This window comes from Brassica rapa, chromosome A01 (assembly GCF_000309985.2).
Source record: "Brassica rapa cultivar Chiifu-401-42 chromosome A01, CAAS_Brap_v3.01, whole genome shotgun sequence".
Lineage (NCBI taxonomy): Eukaryota > Viridiplantae > Streptophyta > Magnoliopsida > Brassicales > Brassicaceae > Brassica > Brassica rapa.
The window spans coordinates 27,218,499-27,238,385 of NC_024795.2; the positions used below are offsets into that span (position 1 = coordinate 27,218,499).

General features: G+C 34.0%; 5 protein-coding genes across 7 annotated transcripts; 4 read left to right on the forward strand and 1 right to left on the reverse strand.

The window, feature by feature from the left end:
- Window positions 1-1,311: 1,311 nt before the first annotated feature.
- Window positions 1,312-2,939, reverse strand: LOC103847680 (probable calcium-binding protein CML49). Its single transcript, XM_009124766.3, has 5 exons — window positions 2,237-2,939; window positions 2,061-2,107; window positions 1,794-1,969; window positions 1,690-1,708; window positions 1,312-1,598 (listed from the first exon to the last, which is right to left on the reverse strand). The coding sequence occupies exons 1-5, from the start codon at window positions 2,847-2,849 to the stop codon at window positions 1,494-1,496; spliced, it is 960 nt and encodes a 319-aa protein (XP_009123014.1). The 5' UTR covers window positions 2,850-2,939; the 3' UTR covers window positions 1,312-1,493.
- A 403-nt stretch (window positions 2,940-3,342) lies between these two features.
- Window positions 3,343-6,105, forward strand: LOC103847689 (UDP-URONIC ACID TRANSPORTER 1). Its single transcript, XM_009124773.2, has 4 exons — window positions 3,343-4,723; window positions 5,181-5,284; window positions 5,354-5,582; window positions 5,669-6,105. The coding sequence occupies exons 1-4, from the start codon at window positions 4,229-4,231 to the stop codon at window positions 5,813-5,815; spliced, it is 975 nt and encodes a 324-aa protein (XP_009123021.2). The 5' UTR covers window positions 3,343-4,228; the 3' UTR covers window positions 5,816-6,105.
- A 458-nt stretch (window positions 6,106-6,563) lies between these two features.
- Window positions 6,564-8,266, forward strand: LOC103847698 (reticulon-like protein B8). Its single transcript, XM_009124784.3, has 6 exons — window positions 6,564-6,822; window positions 7,041-7,222; window positions 7,303-7,483; window positions 7,565-7,706; window positions 7,784-7,853; window positions 7,940-8,266. The coding sequence occupies exons 2-6, from the start codon at window positions 7,045-7,047 to the stop codon at window positions 8,107-8,109; spliced, it is 741 nt and encodes a 246-aa protein (XP_009123032.1). The 5' UTR covers window positions 6,564-6,822; window positions 7,041-7,044; the 3' UTR covers window positions 8,110-8,266.
- A 1,197-nt stretch (window positions 8,267-9,463) lies between these two features.
- LOC103847708 lies at window positions 9,464-12,532 on the forward strand. Of its 3 annotated transcripts, none has more exons than XM_009124795.3 (8): window positions 9,464-9,548; window positions 10,257-10,338; window positions 10,819-10,924; window positions 11,012-11,194; window positions 11,309-11,800; window positions 11,883-11,970; window positions 12,056-12,118; window positions 12,210-12,532. In XM_009124795.3, coding segments are annotated over exons 2-8 (981 nt in total). In that variant the 5' UTR covers window positions 9,464-9,548; window positions 10,257-10,290; the 3' UTR covers window positions 12,211-12,532. The 3 variants fall into 3 exon arrangements, with proteins under 3 accessions (XP_009123043.1, XP_009123057.1, XP_009123051.1); XM_009124809.3 differs by having other exon boundaries at window positions 9,470-9,606; window positions 11,883-11,969; window positions 12,058-12,118; XM_009124803.3 differs by lacking the exon at window positions 12,210-12,532 and having other exon boundaries at window positions 9,470-9,606; window positions 12,056-12,119.
- A 513-nt stretch (window positions 12,533-13,045) lies between these two features.
- Window positions 13,046-16,728, forward strand: LOC103847730 (MLP-like protein 328). The gene is made up of 2 exons (XM_009124818.3): window positions 13,046-15,469; window positions 16,214-16,728. The coding sequence occupies exons 1-2, from the start codon at window positions 15,283-15,285 to the stop codon at window positions 16,480-16,482; spliced, it is 456 nt and encodes a 151-aa protein (XP_009123066.1). The 5' UTR covers window positions 13,046-15,282; the 3' UTR covers window positions 16,483-16,728.
- Window positions 16,729-19,887: the final 3,159 nt, after the last annotated feature.

The window sequence follows — 19,887 nt, forward strand, 5'->3', positions numbered from 1 at the left end:
TTTTGCTTTACTCTAACTTCATCCAATAAATTATTTGATATGAAGTGGTGTGTAACCAAAGTAAAAATTTGCTATAGAAGTATACTATTTCATTAATTTATAAAATACTATTTTAAATATTGTTTTAAAATATCATGAGAAAAATTCCTAACAAATAATTTTGTTACTAAATAGCGTTCAACAAAAGTTATAATAAGTTACAAAACATAATCAGTAAAACACTAAAGTTTCTTTAATATTTCATTCCATATATAATTATGATCTGCAACAATTATATTCTAAAACATCTTTTTCCTGTTAAATTAGAAAATATTAACTATTATTTATGATATTAATAAACTATATATATAGTATTTTAACGTTGAGGTTTACTTATTTTATCAAATTATATTATATTTGAAATGATTTAGCCTGGAGATAGACTAATTCATTATCATGAAATAAATCATTTGTGTAAAAATGTTTTAAAAGGTAAATATTCTTGAAATAAATTTAGTATTATTTATTTAAACTTTATATTTAATATGTCAAATTGAAATATAAATAATATATATAATGTATTATTACATTTTCTGAATTAGTTTTTGCTAATTTTGTATTTTCTACAGAATAGAGAATATGAAGTTTACTGTCATTTTAATTCCAACTAAAAATATTTATTATAAACAACAATATGATCTCAGATTTTTTTATTGGTTATTTGTCTATAATATCGTTTTCAATCTATAAAGATTTTAAATGCTTCATAAAATTAATATAAATTCATATAAAATTGTTTTTATCATAACTTCCCGCCCGTAGGGCGGGCCACCCCTAGTATGTATATATATATATATCCTCTAATTAATATAATGATGTTTTGGAGTGAAAAAAACGATATGAAATAACTTTTTTTTTTTAATTTTATAACTTGAAAGTTTAGGATTTAAAAGTCATTTTTCCCATTTAGATTTTGATATAATTTTTTAGAAATTGGTTATTTCTGGTTAGTTCAGTTAAATTTGATTGTCTTTGGTTAGATTTGGTTATTCTAATTATTTTTGATTATTGTTATTTTCTTTTTGACAACAAAAAACCATACTAAACTGAATTATTTACAAATCTACCTGAAGGGTCTTGTTCAAGCGTGGTTCGAGTCACACTGGAACTAGACTTGATAAAACAAATAAGGCAACGTGGTAGGGAGTCAAAGAGAAAAAGATGAACGCTCTAAGGGCTTTGAAGGTTCTTGAGATCTTGTTCTTTAGCATACCAAACTGGAATGACCTTGGTAAAGTGAGGGTAGACATCCAAGTTTTTGAAAGTATCGAGTTTACTCTTTGGAATGATTAGGTACATGGGATTCTAGTCCCCATTTAAACGGTCAAATTTATTCCACAAGCATTAATCCAAATGGACCAAATCTTACAAAAGCGAGAAAGGTAAGATAAAAACTCCAGAATATCAAACTACAAAGAAATTATTCCAAAAGCTCCATATACGGGGCAACAAACTTAAGCGACGAGAAAGGGTAGAACAGTGAGCATGAAGGCCTCGTAGTTGAAAGTAGCTGAGCCTGACAAGGCCGTATCCTTCTCCTTAAACTTCTCAGTCAGCCCCTGCAATTTATATTTCCATCAAACATCAAAACACTACTCTACACATTGTCTAACTAAAAATGTGATTCAAACAATGATAATAGTACTATACCTTAACAGTCAAACAGCACCTGCAACAATGGAACAAACCAGAATCAGTACTCTTCACAGAGGAAAAACAAGAAAGTGATAAAGTTTGAAATCAAATGAACATACTCGATGAAGTTGTCATATTCAATAGCTCTGTTCCTGCCTCCGCTCTTGTCAAACTTAGAGACGAGCAGATCCAAAACCACAGGAGACACTGAAAACCCGAGGCTCAAGAGTGCATCTCTCAGCTCATTCGTATCGATTTTACCGCTTCTGTCCTTATCAAACCTCTCAAATATAGTCTGAGAAAAAAAAAAAAAAAACACAAAACACCACACAGTTTATATTAACTCCATAAAAGATTAACAAAACCATTGTCTTTTTATAACTTACCCTCCAACTCTGAAGACTGTAGAAAAGTGAAGTAAACTCTTTCGGTCCTGCAACGTCACACCATTATTAAACATCATTATAATACTCAAAATCAAAAAGATGATTATCTTCAACTTGAATTATAATAACCGTTAGGTACCAAAGATCAACACTTTGACCAAGATCAAGAAACTGACCGATCTTTCTGACGTTGCTGTTGGTGAAGAGATACATGAGGAGATGAACAGTTCTCATGCTGAAGCTCTGATTATACGAAGAGAGCGCCCCCTGAAGCTCCTTGTCGTCGATGAAGCCGCTCTGGTCCCGATCCGCCGCCTGGAAGCAAGTCACGATGTTCGGATCCGTACCCGGAGGAAACGCCGACGGGACCAGAGACGCGAACGGGCTTCCGTAACCAGCCTGCTGAGGAGGAGGAGGAGGAGCTCCGTATCCTCCGCCGTGTCCCGACGGAGGAGCTCCGTAGCCGCCGTAACCACCAGACGATCCGTAGCCACCGGGAGATCCGTAAGCGGCCTGAGGCTTTTCTTTGTGCGGCTTGTGGTCTCCCGGAGGAGACGCGTAGGGAGCAGACGGTGGCGCGCCGTAAGGAGCGGAGGAAGGCGGAGGCTGAGAGCCGTAGGGGACGGCGTACGGTGAGGCAGCTGAGGATCCGTACGGTGGAGGATTACCGCCGGAGGATCCGTACGGTTGTTGCGGCGGTGGATTGCCGGAGGATCCGTAGGGTTGTTGCGGCGGTGGTGGGTTTCCGCCGTAACCGTAACCTTGGCTCGAAGGAGGGTAACCAGACATGGCGAAAGAAGAAAGCGTTCGGACAGATGAAAGAAGAGAAGTGGAGAAGTGGTTAATGCGATGTTTTTGGTTATATATTTTATTGTCACGTCGGAATATTTATATCACCATGGGATAAGCTACACATGGCTTTATTATACGCGGTCTAAGAAGGGTGTAATCGTAATTAAAAAGATACGGTCTACGCGTGAGCGTGACGCGTCAGTTTTTGTTGCTGGTTGTACGTTCTTTGACACTTGGTCCTCCGTCGTCAGATCAGCTTTTCTGGCGGTCCCGGTTCGGTTCATAAAACGTTTTTATTTGAGTTTCCTTTGTAATTGTCTAATTGAAGTGTTTAACGTAATTTTGGTTCTTAAACTTTGACATTGTAATAAAAATATCTTATAATTGCGATTACAATTTAAATATTTAACAATAGAACTAAGAAGGATATGTAACACGTAAAAGTTTATTTAATATAAACATAGGAATTGGATTTAAGACAATTAAAAACCCCTAGTCCTGATAAAGAATGAATCTAGATTTTGGACCGATTTTTTATTTGGTTGATAAACCTAATTTCTTACCTAATCCTGAAAAGAAATCAAAGTAGATAATCTTGACTTTTTGAGTAATAGTATAATAAGTTGATAACTCCAATATTTTTTCCCTTCGCAATGATGACAAACCAAAAATGTAACATAATTGCAATAATTTCAATCTGACAAAAGAAAGAATAAAAATTTACAATGGTTATTAAAATTAGTCAATCTGTATATTTTTTTTGTTTAATTTTTTTTAATCTGTGTTTTTATCAATCAATAATGATAAATCTAAGTCTTAAAGCTAAATTAGTTTAATAAATAATATTTAAAAACTATACAATATATTCATTCCGCTTCTAAAAGATCCATATTTTAGAGTTTTCACACTTATTAAAAAAATATATCAATTTTAATTACCAATATATTATTTTCCGTAATAAGCTATTTCCCACAAGTTTTCACCAATAGAATTTTAATAAATACAATTATGTTTTTTGAAGTTTACAATTTACATTTAATTTATGTATTGAAAATATGAAAAATGTATTTTTTTGAAACAATTTTTTTTCTAAAACATAGATCTTTTAGGAATAGAGGGAGTATTAGTTAATAAATAATAGATTAAATCTTAAATCAAACATTCTAATGTACTTTATTATTTGAAAATAGAAAAAAATATTAAATTAGTCAATTTAATAGTGCGTTAACTACTTTTACCAAACAAAGCAACACAACAATTCAACACTTTTCTCTCTCTCTCTAAAAAAAAAAAAAAGGCTTCCTTTCTCCATCAAGCCTTCTTCTTCTCCTCCCCCTCTCCCATCAAAAATCCAAACAAAAAGTTCCGATCTCATCATGAACAACAAGAAGAACCCAGATCAGAAACCAGAGATGCCACCCTCCTCATCCTCCCCGAAGAAACAAACCCTCTTCATCTCCTCCCTCATCCTCCTCTGGTACACCTCCAACATCGGCGTCCTCCTCCTCAACAAGTTCCTCCTCTCCAACTACGGTTTCAAATTCCCCATCTTCCTCACCATGTGCCACATGTCCGCCTGCGCCATCCTCAGCTACCTCTCCATCGTCTTCCTCAAGCTCGTCCCCCTCCAGCACCTCAAATCTCGCTCCCAGTTCATGAAGGTCGCGACTCTCAGCATTGTCTTCTGCGCCTCTGTTGTCGGTGGGAATGTCTCTCTCCGTTATCTTCCCGTTTCGTTTAATCAGGCTGTTGGCGCTACGACGCCGTTTTTCACGGCGTTGTTTGCGTATCTTATGACGTTTAAGAGAGAGGCTTGGGTCACGTATGGTGCGCTTGTCCCTGTTGTTACCGGTGTTGTGATCGCTAGTGGGGTAATAATGTCTTTTCTTTGATGATATGTGTTCTTGTCTCTGTAGATTTATTACATGTCTGATCTATCCATTGTTTGGTTTTATTATTAAAGATGAATGTTTCTGTGTCTGAAAACCCAAAAAGGTTATTTCTTTTAGTATTAAAGATGAATTATTACGTTTAGTATATTAAAATTTCACCGGAAAACACAATTACGAGTGATGGGTTATCTAAAGTTTCATCCTTTTTTGCTTGGCTGCGTTATTGGAGTGATGTTTTATCTAAAGTTTCAGACTTGGTTGTGTTTTTCTCTTACAAGGCCTTTGTCTCGAATGTTATGTTTTATCTAAAGTTTCTGGTTGTGTTTTTCTCTTACAAGACATTTGTCAACGAATGTTATGTTTTGTCATGTTGTTTGTTTTTGATTATGGAAGTTGTATATTAATTTAATGAATGATTTAATGATCTGTGCTACAGGGTGAGCCAGGTTTCCACTGGTTTGGGTTCATTATGTGCATTAGTGCAACTGCTGCAAGAGCTTTTAAATCTGTGCTTCAAGGCATCTTACTCTCTTCCGAGGGGTAAGAAGAATCATTACTCAATGAAACAGAACTAAGCAGATTAATGAGTTTTAACATGTTCCATTGCAGAGAAAAGTTGAATTCGATGAATTTGATGTTGTACATGTCCCCTATAGCCGTCATTGCGCTTCTGCCAGTTACAATAGTAATGGAACCAGATGTGATGAGTGTGACTCTATCGCTCGCAAGACAGCATCAGTACATGTGGATACTTCTTTTGGTTAACTCTGTAATGGCTTATTCAGCTAACTTGTTGAACTTTCTTGTTACCAAACACACAAGCGCTCTTACCCTCCAGGTAAAAAGAAAGAAAACATTTCAACATCTACATAACTATAGGTGCTCAAAATTGGATCAAACGTGTGTGTATGTTCAATGTTACAGGTTCTTGGAAACGCTAAAGGAGCGGTTGCGGTTGTGATCTCGATCTTGCTTTTCCGAAACCCAGTCACGGTGATGGGAATTGGCGGGTACAGTATAACGGTGCTTGGAGTTGTTGCGTATGGAGAGACTAAACGCAGGTTTAGATGAGCGCAGAGACTCCGTTTTTACTTCCTATCTGATGGCTCTTAGGACGTCTGATGGAACTTTTTAACATTATATACTTTAGAGATAATATATTCATCCTATCTCATTCTCATTTTTGTATCTAACCTATAGACCTATATATATATAAACATAACGCATTGAGTTAGATTTTGTGGTTATCTTTTTTTTTGTCTGGAGATGAGTGCCATTGACCATTGTTGGTGTTTGAAGACACTTTCTCTTGTCACTGTGTTCACTAACTTGAAGAAAACTAAAAAGAAAAACTTTGGGCCGAGGCTTTTGGATCAGTTTTATAATGTTCCTACTTTGTTTCTCATGTCATACCATGGAAGCCTTTGATTTGATAAATAGAGTAGCATCACTAAAAGGTTACAGATGACCAATGTTCATTGAAATCTAGACAAAGTCTAGACATTAACAAATATTGATACATTATATATATATATCTTATTTTTATATCAGACATTATAGTTTTCGTGTTTAGTTATAAAATTACTTTAATAAATTATAAAAATTAGATATACAATAAAAAGGACTAATTTATAAATCTATATTGACATTATTATTTGATTAAGCATATATATATATATATATATATATCATTTTAGACTAATTTTAACCAAATTAAAATGATTTAAACCAATTTAAATCGTACGAAGCAGATTTTAAGAAAATCATTTCTGCTACTATTTTAGAAGATTGCATATGACAAACTACTATTTTATTTTTATGGGTCAAGTCAGAGCAATGTCACGAGTAGCACGTGGGCAGCTGAAACTCCCATCCATACACAAAACTCCAAACTTTACCCACATTTTTAAACAGTTTCAATTCAATTATCCCACCTAACCAATCCCATCGCTTTCTTTTCAGTTTCAATCTTTCATTCTTTGTGGTTCATTTCTCTCAGAATCCACAAAGAAAAATAAAAAAATTTCATTTCTGTGAGATTCTCAGAAACCAAATTCTTCTTCACCAACTCCTCCAAGGTTTGTTCTTTTGTCATCTTCATCTATACTCTGGTTCTGCTCTTTCTCGCCAAGTAATAAGATCTGGGTTTCATATCATTGTAATCATCACCAACCAACTAGTAAAAAAAGTTGGATACTTTTGACGGTTTAGGACAGTATTGGTCGGAAGAACCTAACTGAAAGATTCGATTTTTATATGTTTGTTTGAGAATCTCAGATTCCATTTTGTGTTTCAGAATCATGCATGAGAAGAATATTGTAGAGGACGTTATCAACGACTTCGTTGATAACTTCACTGAGACAGTTCAGAAGAAAAAAAACGTTTCTTTCTTCGAACAAGATGATACCGTCTCTTCTCGTTTCAACCGCATGTTCGGTCGGGAGAAGCCGATCCATCATGTCTTAGGCGGTGGCAAATGTAAGAAAACTCAATGATATAATAAGCGAGATTGGTTTGTGTTTTTTTTTTTTTGGTTCTAATAAAGTCTTTTTATTCAGCCGCTGATGTGTTGTTGTGGAGGAACAAGAAGATCTCCGCAAGTGTTCTGATGGGAGCTACTGCAATCTGGGTGCTTTTCGAGTGGATCAACTTCCATTTTCTCTCTCTCGTTTGTTACGGTCTCTTGCTTGGTATGATCGTGCAATTCGTCTGGTCTAATGCCTCAGGGGCTCTAAACCGGTAATGTTTGTATAACATATCATTTGGTTCCTTGTGATTGCAATCTAAACAAGTTTTTTTATTATAAATGTCTCAAAGCAGCTCACAGTCTGGAGTGCCTCGCCTTGTTCTTCCAAAAGACTTCTTTGCTGATGTTGGTGTGACCGTTGGAACAGAGGTTAACCGTGGTTTGATGTTTCTTCAGGACTTGGCTTGTAGAGGGAGTTTGAAACAGTTCCTCATGGTAGTGTATATCTTATTACCATATCTGCATAATGTTATCATGGAACGTTAATGATTCTGCATTAACATCATGTTCAGGCTGCGATTGGACTATGGCTAGCCGCAATGATCGGTAGCTGTTGCAACTTCCTAACTGTTTTGTATATTGGTGAGTGAGATTCTTTAGAAAGATTGAGAATTTGAGTTTATAAGATTTTTTTTTTCTAAGGGGTGATGCATTTTGTATGTGTGAAGGGTTTGTGGGAGCACACACAATGCCGGTTCTGTATGAGAGATATGAAGATGAAGTTGATGGTTTTGTTGATTCTCTGCTAATGAAGTTTCATAGTCACTACAAGAAGATGGATACTGGCTTTCTCAGTCGAATCCCAAGTGGAAGGTTTGGGTTCAAGAAGCATGACTAAACCAACTTCCTTATCTAAATCTTTTCTTTCTTGTTTGAACAATGGATCATGGTTTGTTCTTTGTTGTGTTAATGTTTTGAGAATACTCATGTAGATTTGTGTATTGAATCTTTTTATTTTGTTGTTACAAACTTGTCTCCATTGGTTTCCTTGTTTAGTTAGTTTGTCTCAAAAACATGCAATGATCACTCTTTTAGCACATACTATCAAAGTTATACAAGCAAATTAGAGAAAAGTTTTAACAATTGATATAAATATATTATAGCAAATCTCCAAAATAACATACATTAAAAGTTTATAAAAAAAATTAGCACTTAATAGTAAGAATTCTCAAAATAGTATTCATTTGACAAAAGAACAACAACAACTAGATCACACTATAATCTCTAATCCCACACCAGCCTTTAAAAACTTAACTTCAAATCTTAATCACTAAATCCAAACTCGAATTTAGAATAAAATCTATTTTAAATTTTAATCGATTCTTTGAGATATTTTTTTTTCTTATGTGTTAAATATTTTGAACAAAAGGTGTTAATGCTATTTTATAGTAATATTTATTTATATATATTATATTTTTAAACAAAAAAACATAATTTAGGTAATAATCTGAATTAGAGTGATAAGATAAAATTAAAGTAGCAGATTTTGGAATATATACATATATATATAGCAAAGAATATAAAATAATTACCTTAAATTTAAAACCTAAAATATTAATTTTATATTCTTTTTTTTTTTAACTCAAAATTTTTTTAAATCTTTCATGATGAAAAAATCGTGGATTACAAAAGCCGGTAGAAAATATTGATATCTCCGGAAGCAATAACCCAAAAGAGGGAGACAAAGTGATATAGAATAATTCGAAAAATAAACCTTAGAGAGTCATAGGTACTAAATCTGGAACTGATGAACTGATCATAACTCGCAGACACGTCTGAGAACACATGAGACCGAAGATAACCAAAAAACTAATGAGTTAAGCAAATCCAACCTTGAAAGGTACACCACCAAGCCAAAATAGACACAACATCGGAAAAAACATGTGCGAGGATAAACTTACATCAACATCAATATAGAATAATTTTGAATATTAATTTTATATTCAAAATTACAATTTAGTGTATAAAAATAAAATAAAATGTAAATTCTTACAAATAAATTATTACAAAAGATGTTAATTCTTACAAGAATATAAATGATCTTCTTCTTCTCTCCGTATCGTTGACCAGAAAAAAAAATTGACTGTCCAAAGAAGAAGATCAGATAACTCTCTAAGCATGGGATCCACCATAGTCACACATTTTACACGTGGCAGCTTCCTGAGCTCCAGAGCCGAAATGTGTAATTTTTAAAATAAATAAAATTAGTAAAATCAAAAAGAAAATGGAAAAAAAGGAGTAAAGGAATCGATCCACGACGACGAAGATCAAAGTGAGGTTAGGTTTCCTCTCTCTCTCTCCCTCGACGACGATTGATCTCGGATTTGCGACCAAGGTTACTGATCTTGTTAAACCTTTTGTCTTTTTCGTAAATCGAATTGGTTTTGTGTTTGTTTTGATTGAGAGTCGCATGTTCTTTTTAAAGTATTGTTTTCTTCTTAATTTGATCCGGTTGTGTCTGAAAACGAAATCGATTGAAAGTTTTGATTTTTTGAATCTTGATTGATAAAGTTTTGATTTTTCATCTCATTTCTGGGGAAATCAGCTTTATGTGTGTTATAATGGTTTTACCTCTTCTGGAAACATATTACATTAGTCTGTTTCGTAATAGAAGCTGTTGATGTTTTTGTAGTCTTTGATTGAACATAAAAGCCTTTGGCCATGTGGATATAGAAAATATAATTATTGATCTAGAAATGGCACCACTGATTGTTTGATGTTTAGACATAGTTTTATTTTTGAGGACACCAAAAAAGTACAGTGAAAGTACGTTATTTGTTTATCTGGGTTCCTGCTTTTGAGTTCTTGTCTGAATACTCGGAGTTGAGATGCGAGAAAGTGCCTTTTTTTTTTATAACCATGGGTGATATTGGTAGATATATAATCTCTTACTGATGGATATAGTTTTGGAGTTTTTACCGTTTCAAACTCATTTCCCTTGTATAGACTCTATGTACAATGTCTAATACGACTTCTACATGACAGGAACAAGCTCTGTTTTACAAACAAAAACTCAGCCATGTCAAGTGGAACTGTGAGAAGGGTTTCACGTCAAGATATACAACTGGTAATTAAAACCAAATGAAGGGCTTTGTTTGCAACATGAATCTCTCAACTTTTGAAAGTTATATTTTACGTTCTCTCTGGATATATTAGCATATAGTAAACCACAATTTCAACTTTTGAAAATATATTGTGATTGTTATCATTTTGTCCTATAAAATGTCATATAGATTGAATATCCAAAACGTTTGTGTTTTTTTCCCATAGCAATGATAGTTGTTTATGCCAGCTATTGAGAATAAGCCCTTTTTATAATTTGCTGCCCTCTTCAAATATGAAATTGTAGAATTGAGGCATGTCTTTTCTTAAATAAGTTTTGGAGGAATATGTCTGATAGTCATATAATAACTCCAGAGAGCTTTTAACTATAAATTTGTAACACTCTCTAATATCAAAAGCATCATACTTAATGATAAAGGCCTTCATCTTTCATTGTGTGAAACCTATGATTATTAAAAAAAATTATGTTATTATCCCATCTCAGGTTCAAAACCTTATAGAAAGATGCCTTCAACTCTACATGAACCAGAAAGAAGTCGTGGAAACTTTACTTGAGCAAGCTAAAATCGAGCCTGGCTTCACAGAACTAGGTAATCCATATAGCAGCCTAAAGTCATGTGTAAACCGATTTTATTCAACTTCCTTAAAAACTGGCTTTCTCTTTTGTTGATTAACAGTTTGGCAGAAGCTTGAAGAAGAGAATCGTGAGTTTTTCAAGGCTTACTATCTTAGGCTCATGGTCAAACACCAGATCATGGAATTCAACAAGCTCCTTGAGCAGCAGGTTCACCACATGCAGCAGATGCATCCTAGTGGAGTTGCTCCCGTCCAAAACACAAACGGTTCTCATATTCAATCAAGTAAGATTCCTTATGGAGCCAGATGCATTTTCATAGTCTACTTTAGGGTCTCTTTATTACTTGTCGTTCAAGTTTGTACTAATCTATGCAACTGAAATTGATTCTCTTAAACAGTGAATCAGAAACATTTGGGTTATGCCTCTGAGCACACTGATCAATCTCTGAAGTCTATACCCTCGAGTCTCTCTAATGCATACCTCAATGGCTCTTCAACACTCAATACAACAAACGTAGCCTCTTCTGTGAACATATCAACTCATGCAAGGAGAGTTGATTCTTCTTCTCCAAACATGCTCTCATCACAGACCACTACAAACATGCCTATGATGCAAGGAATGAATGGAGGAGGAGGGATGATCAAGTCTGAAACCGCCTTTACAAGCCCTGCTTCTTTCATGTATGGTGGTGAGAGGAACGCCTTGGAAGGGCATTCCACTGTTAGAGACACTACTTCGATCTCAACCTTTGGTAACGAGTCCAACAACAACCAACAACCTCTCAGTGAGACGCTTCTTGATTCAGAAGCTGCTACTTTTGGGTTCTTAGGTCAGATCCCTAGGAACTTCAGCCTCTCTGATTTGACTGCTGATTTTTCTCAGAGCTCAGGTCTTTCTCTCTATCATTATCTATCCTTTCTCTCTCGTTGTTCATACATTGTTTGTAACAAAAGCTTTTCTGTTGATTCCAGAGATTCTAGAGAGCTATGATAAGTCACCTTTCCTTGTTCCGGATGGTGAAAACTTCCTGGACTCATGCGACAGGGGAGAGTATCAAGGTGAGAACATTGAGACTTTGTTAAAAGAAAAAGAATGAAGAAGAAAGTATCTGTTGTGTTTCTCTAATACAAGTGTTTATTGCAACAGACAACAAGAGATTGGAGACCATATCTGAAGGTTTCAGTTATGATAACATTGGGAGCGAGTAGTAAGAACAATGCTCATTACATTTGCCTCTAATATCTCAGGTTGGGTTCTCTAATGTACAGAGCTAACATCAGCATCTTTGAACTATGCAGGTTTTGCTTCACTACTTCATGATGTAAGACACGTTTGGGTGTAACATATTCAGGCCTTTGATCTTTTCTTTGCAAAGACTATTGGGTGGGGTGTATAAAAGGGGATTTCTGTTTTAACATTATTACTTTAGCTTAGAGTTGATAAGTGTGAGATGGTCATATGTAATTTTCAGTGTGTGTGTTTTTTTTTTCTCTTTTCTCTTCTGTTTTAGTTTTTGTACTTGTTATAATTTGTGTGTGAAGTGTGACTTAACTGATTATGTTAAGAATGAAAGTTGTGGTAGTGGATAATGCATCAAACTCGATTATACATGATTTTAATTTTTGTTGCACAAGTTAAGGTAGTGGTTGGTGGCTTGGTGCTGTTTTGTTTTAAAATTTATTTTTGAAAGGTAAGCATGATTGTTTTATTAAAGAGCAGAAAATTGCCCGTTTGTTGGGCCTTTATTGGTCTCTTGTGTAAATTTGGGCTTGGTTTCTGTTGGGCTTTGTCCCATTTAATAAAATTCAGTGGAAAAAAAAATCAAAAAGAGCAGAAAATGGCTTCACATGTGTAAAAAAATTGTTTGGAAATGTGAAAAAAGTTTATAATTTTGAAACAAATTTTTTTTAGGCAACTTATATTATATTATAAAACATATGGAGTATCGTATCTTTTTAAAAAACATCTGATCTCAATTAAGATCTTTAAAATTCTCACCAAATACATAATAATATAATTCTTATAGATAAAGTATTAAAATTAGATATATATATAAAAATAAAATTAATATTTTATCATATGCTATAATATGTTATTATTGATATTTTTTATGAATATAGTTTCACGGGTTATTCCAATACATATAAAGTATTTATTAAATATAAAATTAATCTGAACAAAACATAAAACGTACTTTAAGTTATGTATGCGCGTTCAGGTACTCGTTGCCATACGGGTTAGGTATTTAGAATTACGGTTTTAATTTATATCACATCTTAGATTTCATTTGTTAAATTTGTAAGTACATATCAAGTTCGGACATAACACATGGATTTCATTTCTAAATTATATCACATCTAAAATTCATAAAGTAATCATATATTGTTCCAATTTATGTTATATGGACTCGGTTCGGATATATCTGAAGTTAAATCCAAAATTAAAAAAAGCAAAACATAAGAAATAAACTTATTTATATAGGATTGGATATTTAAGGTACTTATTGAAGATTTAAGTACTTATTTTATATATAATTTTAAATAAATATAGAATTGAGTACTTTAAGTACATATTTATGTTTCATATATTTATATTTGCAATTAATTTGGATTTTGGGTAGATTTTTGGATTTTTTGTCTTTTCAGATTGTCCGTTCAGGTTCGATTGTGGCTATGTGGTGTACCACACTAGAAGACTTATTCTGTGATTTCGGTACAAATTTTGAGTTACAGATTTTATGCGCATACCTACTCTAAACGAAAAAAAAAAGTGTTTATATAAAAATTATACCAAAATTTTTTTCCGCGTTTAGCATTGATGAAAATTTATTAGCGATAGACACATCAAAAACATTTAAAAGATATGACCATATTTTTATGCATAAATCTAGGTCTCGCAAAATTCAGCCTTTCTATTTTTCAAATCATAAGGGAGTCCAGCTAAAAATTACAACCCCAATCTGTACTATCAATGCATCATGATTCATCACCATACCAGGAATTGGATTAAATTCGATCCCATATTTAATTTTCTATAAAATATGAAGGTCGATTATATATGCAAAATAAATCAACTTTTAACTTACAAAACACACTATTAGTACTTGATTAGGAGTTATTATACGGCAACAATAATATCAATTATTAAGCAACTAAATAATATTTGAAAATTAGAAATTATTAAAATAAATTAGTTGATTGTTTTATATAAAACTGCATATATGTCTCTGTACATACACGCAGTTCGCTTTCTTATGAAGTCGGTAATGCGATTTTAGATGATTTTTTTGATGGCTACATATATTACAAAAAGTTATGTATAAATGACGTTTGATCTAAACTATAGTTACAAAACAAAAGAAAGAAAAGGCTTCATGGCAGATTAGACACCACCCAATAAAATATTGGTTTTAGTTGTTAAATTTTTTGAAGGTTATATATATAGAATAGGCCTCTAAATTATTTTGACCTTTTTTTAAAGTTCATTATAAATATCTATACTTTCCAAATTTTTAGATACGGTCTTGAAAAACTCAACATTGTATTTTGATGAAGAGTGAATGAACGGTAAAACCGATTCGATACTGTAGAACGCGCCATCTGAAAGGTGCCAGCGTATACCTTCTGAGTATTATTTATATCAAATGCGACCGATTTGATACTGTTGCATAACAGTTGTGAAACGTCAGGAATAAGCACGCGTCCAAAATGTTTGGTCTGGATTTGGTTAGGTAAAGTATAGTTAATATTGAAAAATTGTATATTTTAAAAAAACATTAATTAAAAATATTTGAATTGGTTAAATACTATTAATTAATATTTATTGGAAAATGTATAATAAAATAAATAATAAAATTAATTATAATAATTAATTATATTTTTAATATGCGTGAATATTCTAAAAATCATTATTTCGGAAACAGAAAAAGTAATAGTTAATATGCTATATTATAATTTTTTATCATAATCGTCCACTTAGCGCCTAACGTTTTTTTAGACATTGATTTTACGCTGGATGAAGCATATAATTTACATAAATAGATTACTAAATTTTGTGACCCAATGGCAATAATGCTCATTAAATAGTGGGTTGAAAAGAGATAGAAGAAATAGACACAATAATGTGTATTTTGGCATGGATATCTTCTAAATTATGCTGTGCCGACTACCTACATTAAATAGCGATCGAGAATTTGATTACCATTGAAAAGTAACATTTATATAACTTGACCGTCAAATGATGGATCAAAGAAACAGTAGAAACCATACTTTTACTATCACGTTCACTATATAAAACCAAGGCGAGGAGAAGTGTTATTTCATCAACCAAAACAAACAAAAAAGAGTCGAAGCTTTAAAACGAGAGAGAGAAATGGCGACGTCGGGAACATACGTGACGGAGGTTCCATTGAAAGGGACGATGGAGAAACACTACAAGAGGTGGAGGAGCGAGAACCATGCCATCCCGGAAGCCATTGGTCACCACATCCAAAATGTCACCATTCACGAAGGCGAATGGGACTCTCACGGGGCCATCAAGACTTGGGACTACACATGCGGTATTACTTATACTTTCTAATTCGCCCTATATATATATTCCAACACTATGTACACACTATTAAGTTAAAACTATAGCCTATTTATGAAAGCAGGGTATTGCTAGTAGTACTACTATATGCTGCCTTATGAATTATGATTATTATCTATGGTTATATATTGAACAAAAAAAAAATCTATGGTTATATAAGAAATATATATATGTGTGTGTAGATCCGATATGTCATAAGTACCTCGAGAATACATATGGATACATCATACATTTACATACGTCTAAATATTTCCAATTCCCTCGGTTTTTGCATTTGTATGTGTTGTTATATGTATGAAGTAACTTAAAAAGAAAACGTCTACAGAATCAAGACATAATATGTGAACTAGCAAATGCAAACACTTTTGCCTCTAGTGTTTCTGTTTACTATTAACAAACAAAAAAATTACTTGCTTATGATGTCATGTTATCAATATAGTAACAATATATTCTTAAGTATTTTAGTTAAGTAACTAAATTGAAAAAAAACAGAAAAGTTGAATAAACCAATAGAATCAAAGCAATTGTTTCAAGAACTTTTCAAAATTTTCATTATATAAGAAACCATTTCAATTTTTCTCTACAGTTTTATTATTTAAACTATTTTATGTTGAGAGACCTACTGAAAAACTTTCACATGACTAGTAGGGTGTGGAAAAAAGAAATATAAATGTGACCGATCAAAAATTAAAAACATATGTGTTCGTGTAAAAAGATGGGAAGCCGGAGGTGCTCAAGGAAAGGACAGAGATAGACGATGAGAAGAAAACGGTAACGTTTAGAGGACTTGAAGGTCACTTCATGGAACAACTCAAGGTGTATGACGTCATCTTTGAATTTATTCCGAAGTTGGAGGATGGCTGCGTCTGCAAAATCACTATGATATGGGAGAAGCGTAACGATGAGTTCCCCGAGCCAAGCAACTACATGAAAGTCGTCAAGAGCATGGTTGCTGACATGGAAGACCATGTTCTCAAAGCTTAATCATCATCATCGCCATCACAATCCACCATCACCAATTCACCATCACAATCACCGTCACCATGATCAATATCATCTCCACCTTATTAAGATGCTTTTCAATTCAATAAATGGGGTCTTGCTGAGTTTATTTCTTTGTAAGACCATGATCTGATATGTTCTTGTGGTCATCGACCGGTTTGATATGTTATGCTTTGATATATGCTCTTGTTTACTTATCAATATATTCCAGTGTTATTAAGTGTGTCATAGGTTTGTGGATAATTTTCTAAATGCTGTGCGTTCTTAACCCGTAGTTTGATTCCTGTTGAAGAAGGAAACAAATGGTTTCGACAAAGAAATGTACAGGACTACCAATTCAAGCCCGCCAAAGTGGTTGGTGTATAGTTGCATTCCCCACAAGGGTCCAACTCATATTGGTCTGATCAAATAGAAATGTAAGGATTTGGTCCTCAGTTAACTTGGATAAAATAATATAGTTTCAGTGTTTATTTTTCTCAAAATCAAAATGCCGTTCTATTACTTATATTTGAGATTGTTTGAAAATCAAATTGTAATAGAATAACTCTCGAAAAAATATAGCACTTTTAGCTAACAAATCTGTACTTTTATTATTTTTCCGAAGAACAAAGAATACAATGAAAGCATGGAAACTCTTACTTGATCTCTTAAGTTCTTTATCTCTCTCAAAAATTTGTGCCAAACCTCATGTTGACGCGTCTTTGTGATCACTTCTTAACTAAATGTTCCAAAATTTTGTACTATTAAGTGTTTGAGCATACACTGCCCAAGTGAGTATACTTCAAATTCTAAATGGAGTAGACGACATAGTCAATGTGTTCATTACGAGCACCTAAAACTGAATATACCATATTCTTTTTCTAAACCCAACCAAATCCACTATATGTTTAATCACTATCGCAAAAACCATCGACTAGGCATATACTTCTCAAGGTTAAGATTTAGACTGTCAACCATTTTGTTAACCAATGGTATCAACACCACTGTTTGCATCATGCCATGCAAAACATTCCTCTTATGCATGTCGAAACATTGCTTAAAGGATTTCTATCAATTTCTTTGAACAATTTTATCATTAGTTTTTTTTTCAGTTTATCATTACTTAATTTTCAAATAAAGCAGATTATCCAAAATAAAATATTGATCATCTATATAATTATATAATTATATATTTTCAGTGTTTATAATTTACAATATTCATATATAATTAGACATGTAGTTGTGCGCTATGAATTGCTTTGGTTCAAATATGCTTATCTCTCATTTTGCTATGTTTTAGTTTTACCATATTTTAAGAATCACTTAATTAATATCCTTTATATTTTATTGTCATAGAGAATACTATTATTCACAAACCGAATAAATGACGAAACTGGACCGATTTTTGATGGAACACCATTCGAATACAGTAAATTAGGGTTCTCATCTAATTCTAATTTTATGGTCAACTAATTTAGATCCTAGGGCACTAGTCGAGTCGTCATATGTGTATTCTCATTGGCCCCCACCGATTTGCTGGCCCATTGTATGGGATCGTATGTAAGTACAATTGGGGCCATTAATGATTTATATAATGTACATATGAGCACGAATCGATTTGAGAATCAAAAACATGGCATTGAGTTGAGTGGACTAGTGCTAGTGGAAGTACTGTTGGGTAAGCTTGAAGATAGCTTAAGTTATAAGTTTCCTATTTGTGTTAGGTTTATCTATAAGAGATTAGGAAACTTATAATTAATAAGTCCTAATGAGTTTAGGAAATAGAGAGATATATATATATGAGAGATCATGAGATGATCTATGTGTGTGAGTTGAGAGCTTGAGGTTTTGAGAGAGTTTCCTCAAAGATTAATAAGAAGAGTTCTTATATATTGTGTTACATACATTGGTGATCGTGTGACTTGGATACTAGATTTGGTATCAGAGCTATTCGATTCAATCATGGGAGATATAGTTGCGGCAGTAGAAAAACCTAAAGGAGGAGGAACGTCTTCAATACAATGTCCGATGCTTACTACGACGAATTACACGGTATGGGCCGTAAGGATGAAGATACTTCTTAAGGTGCATAAAGCTTGGGAAGCAGTGGAGACAGAAGCTCCCGACACCGAGAAGAACAACTTAGCGCTGGCTCTGCTATTCCAATCAATACCGGAAAGCCTTATAATGCAAGTCGGAGAGTTCGACTTGGCAAAACAAGCATGGGATGCTATTAAGACAAGGCACGTAGGAGCGGAGCGTGTGAAGGAAGCTAGGCTTCAAACACTAATGTCTGATTTTGATCGTTTAAGAATGAAAGAAACAGAGAGTATTGATGATTTCGGTGGAAAGTTGTCTGAGTTAGCATCAAAGTCCGCTGCTCTAGGATCAACAATCGAAGAAGCAAAGATTGTTAAGAAATTTCTTTCAAGCCTTCCGCGAAAGAAGTTTATACAGATTGTTGCCTCACTAGAACAAGTGCTTGATCTTAACACAACAAGCTTTGAAGATATTCTTGGACGCCTAAAGGCATATGAAGAACGGATCAGCGAAGAGAACCAAGAAGAAGATGATAAAGGAAAGCTATTATACGCAAGTAATGAAGGACAAACTAGTCAATCTGCTAGACCCCAAGGAGACCACTCTTCTCGAACATATTCCGATGGAGGAAATCGTGAGTACAATGACCCATATAGGGGCAGAGGTCGTGGAGGACGCTTCTTTGGAAGAGGAAGAGGTCGTGGTCGTTATAACGGAGGAATAAACTATAATGGAGGCGGAGGAAGAGGGGAAAACAGAGACGCATCTCACATTACTTGCTATCGATGTGATAAGCTTGGTCACTTTGTGGCTCAATGCCCGGAGCTCTTATTGAAGTTGCAGGAAGCTCAAGAAGTTGATAATGCAGAGACACAGGAAGCCGACGAGCTCATGATGCATGAGATAGTGTTCCTAAACGAGAAGAAGGTGCTGCCCGAAAAGTACGAAAGCAATAGTCGAGGAGAAAACATTTGGTATCTTGACAACGGAGCATCGAATCACATGACTGGAGATCTAAGGTATTTTTCAAAGCTCGATGATACGATCTCTGGAAAGGTACGTTTTGGAGATGACTCTCGTATAGATATCAAAGGCAAAGGCACAATCTCATTCACTGATATGAATGGAGATTCGAGAAGGATGACCGATGTTTACTTCATTCCGGAACTAAAAAGTAACATCATCAGTTTGGGGCAAGCAACAGAAGCTGGTTGCGACATAAGACTTCGTGGAGAGTTATTAACAATGCATGATCAAACCGGGAAGCTATTAGTTACAGCTAAAAGGTCGACAAATAGACTATACAAGGTGCGTATGGGTATAAAAGGAGGAACCTGTCTCTACTCAAAGGCAGAAGACGAGTCAAGT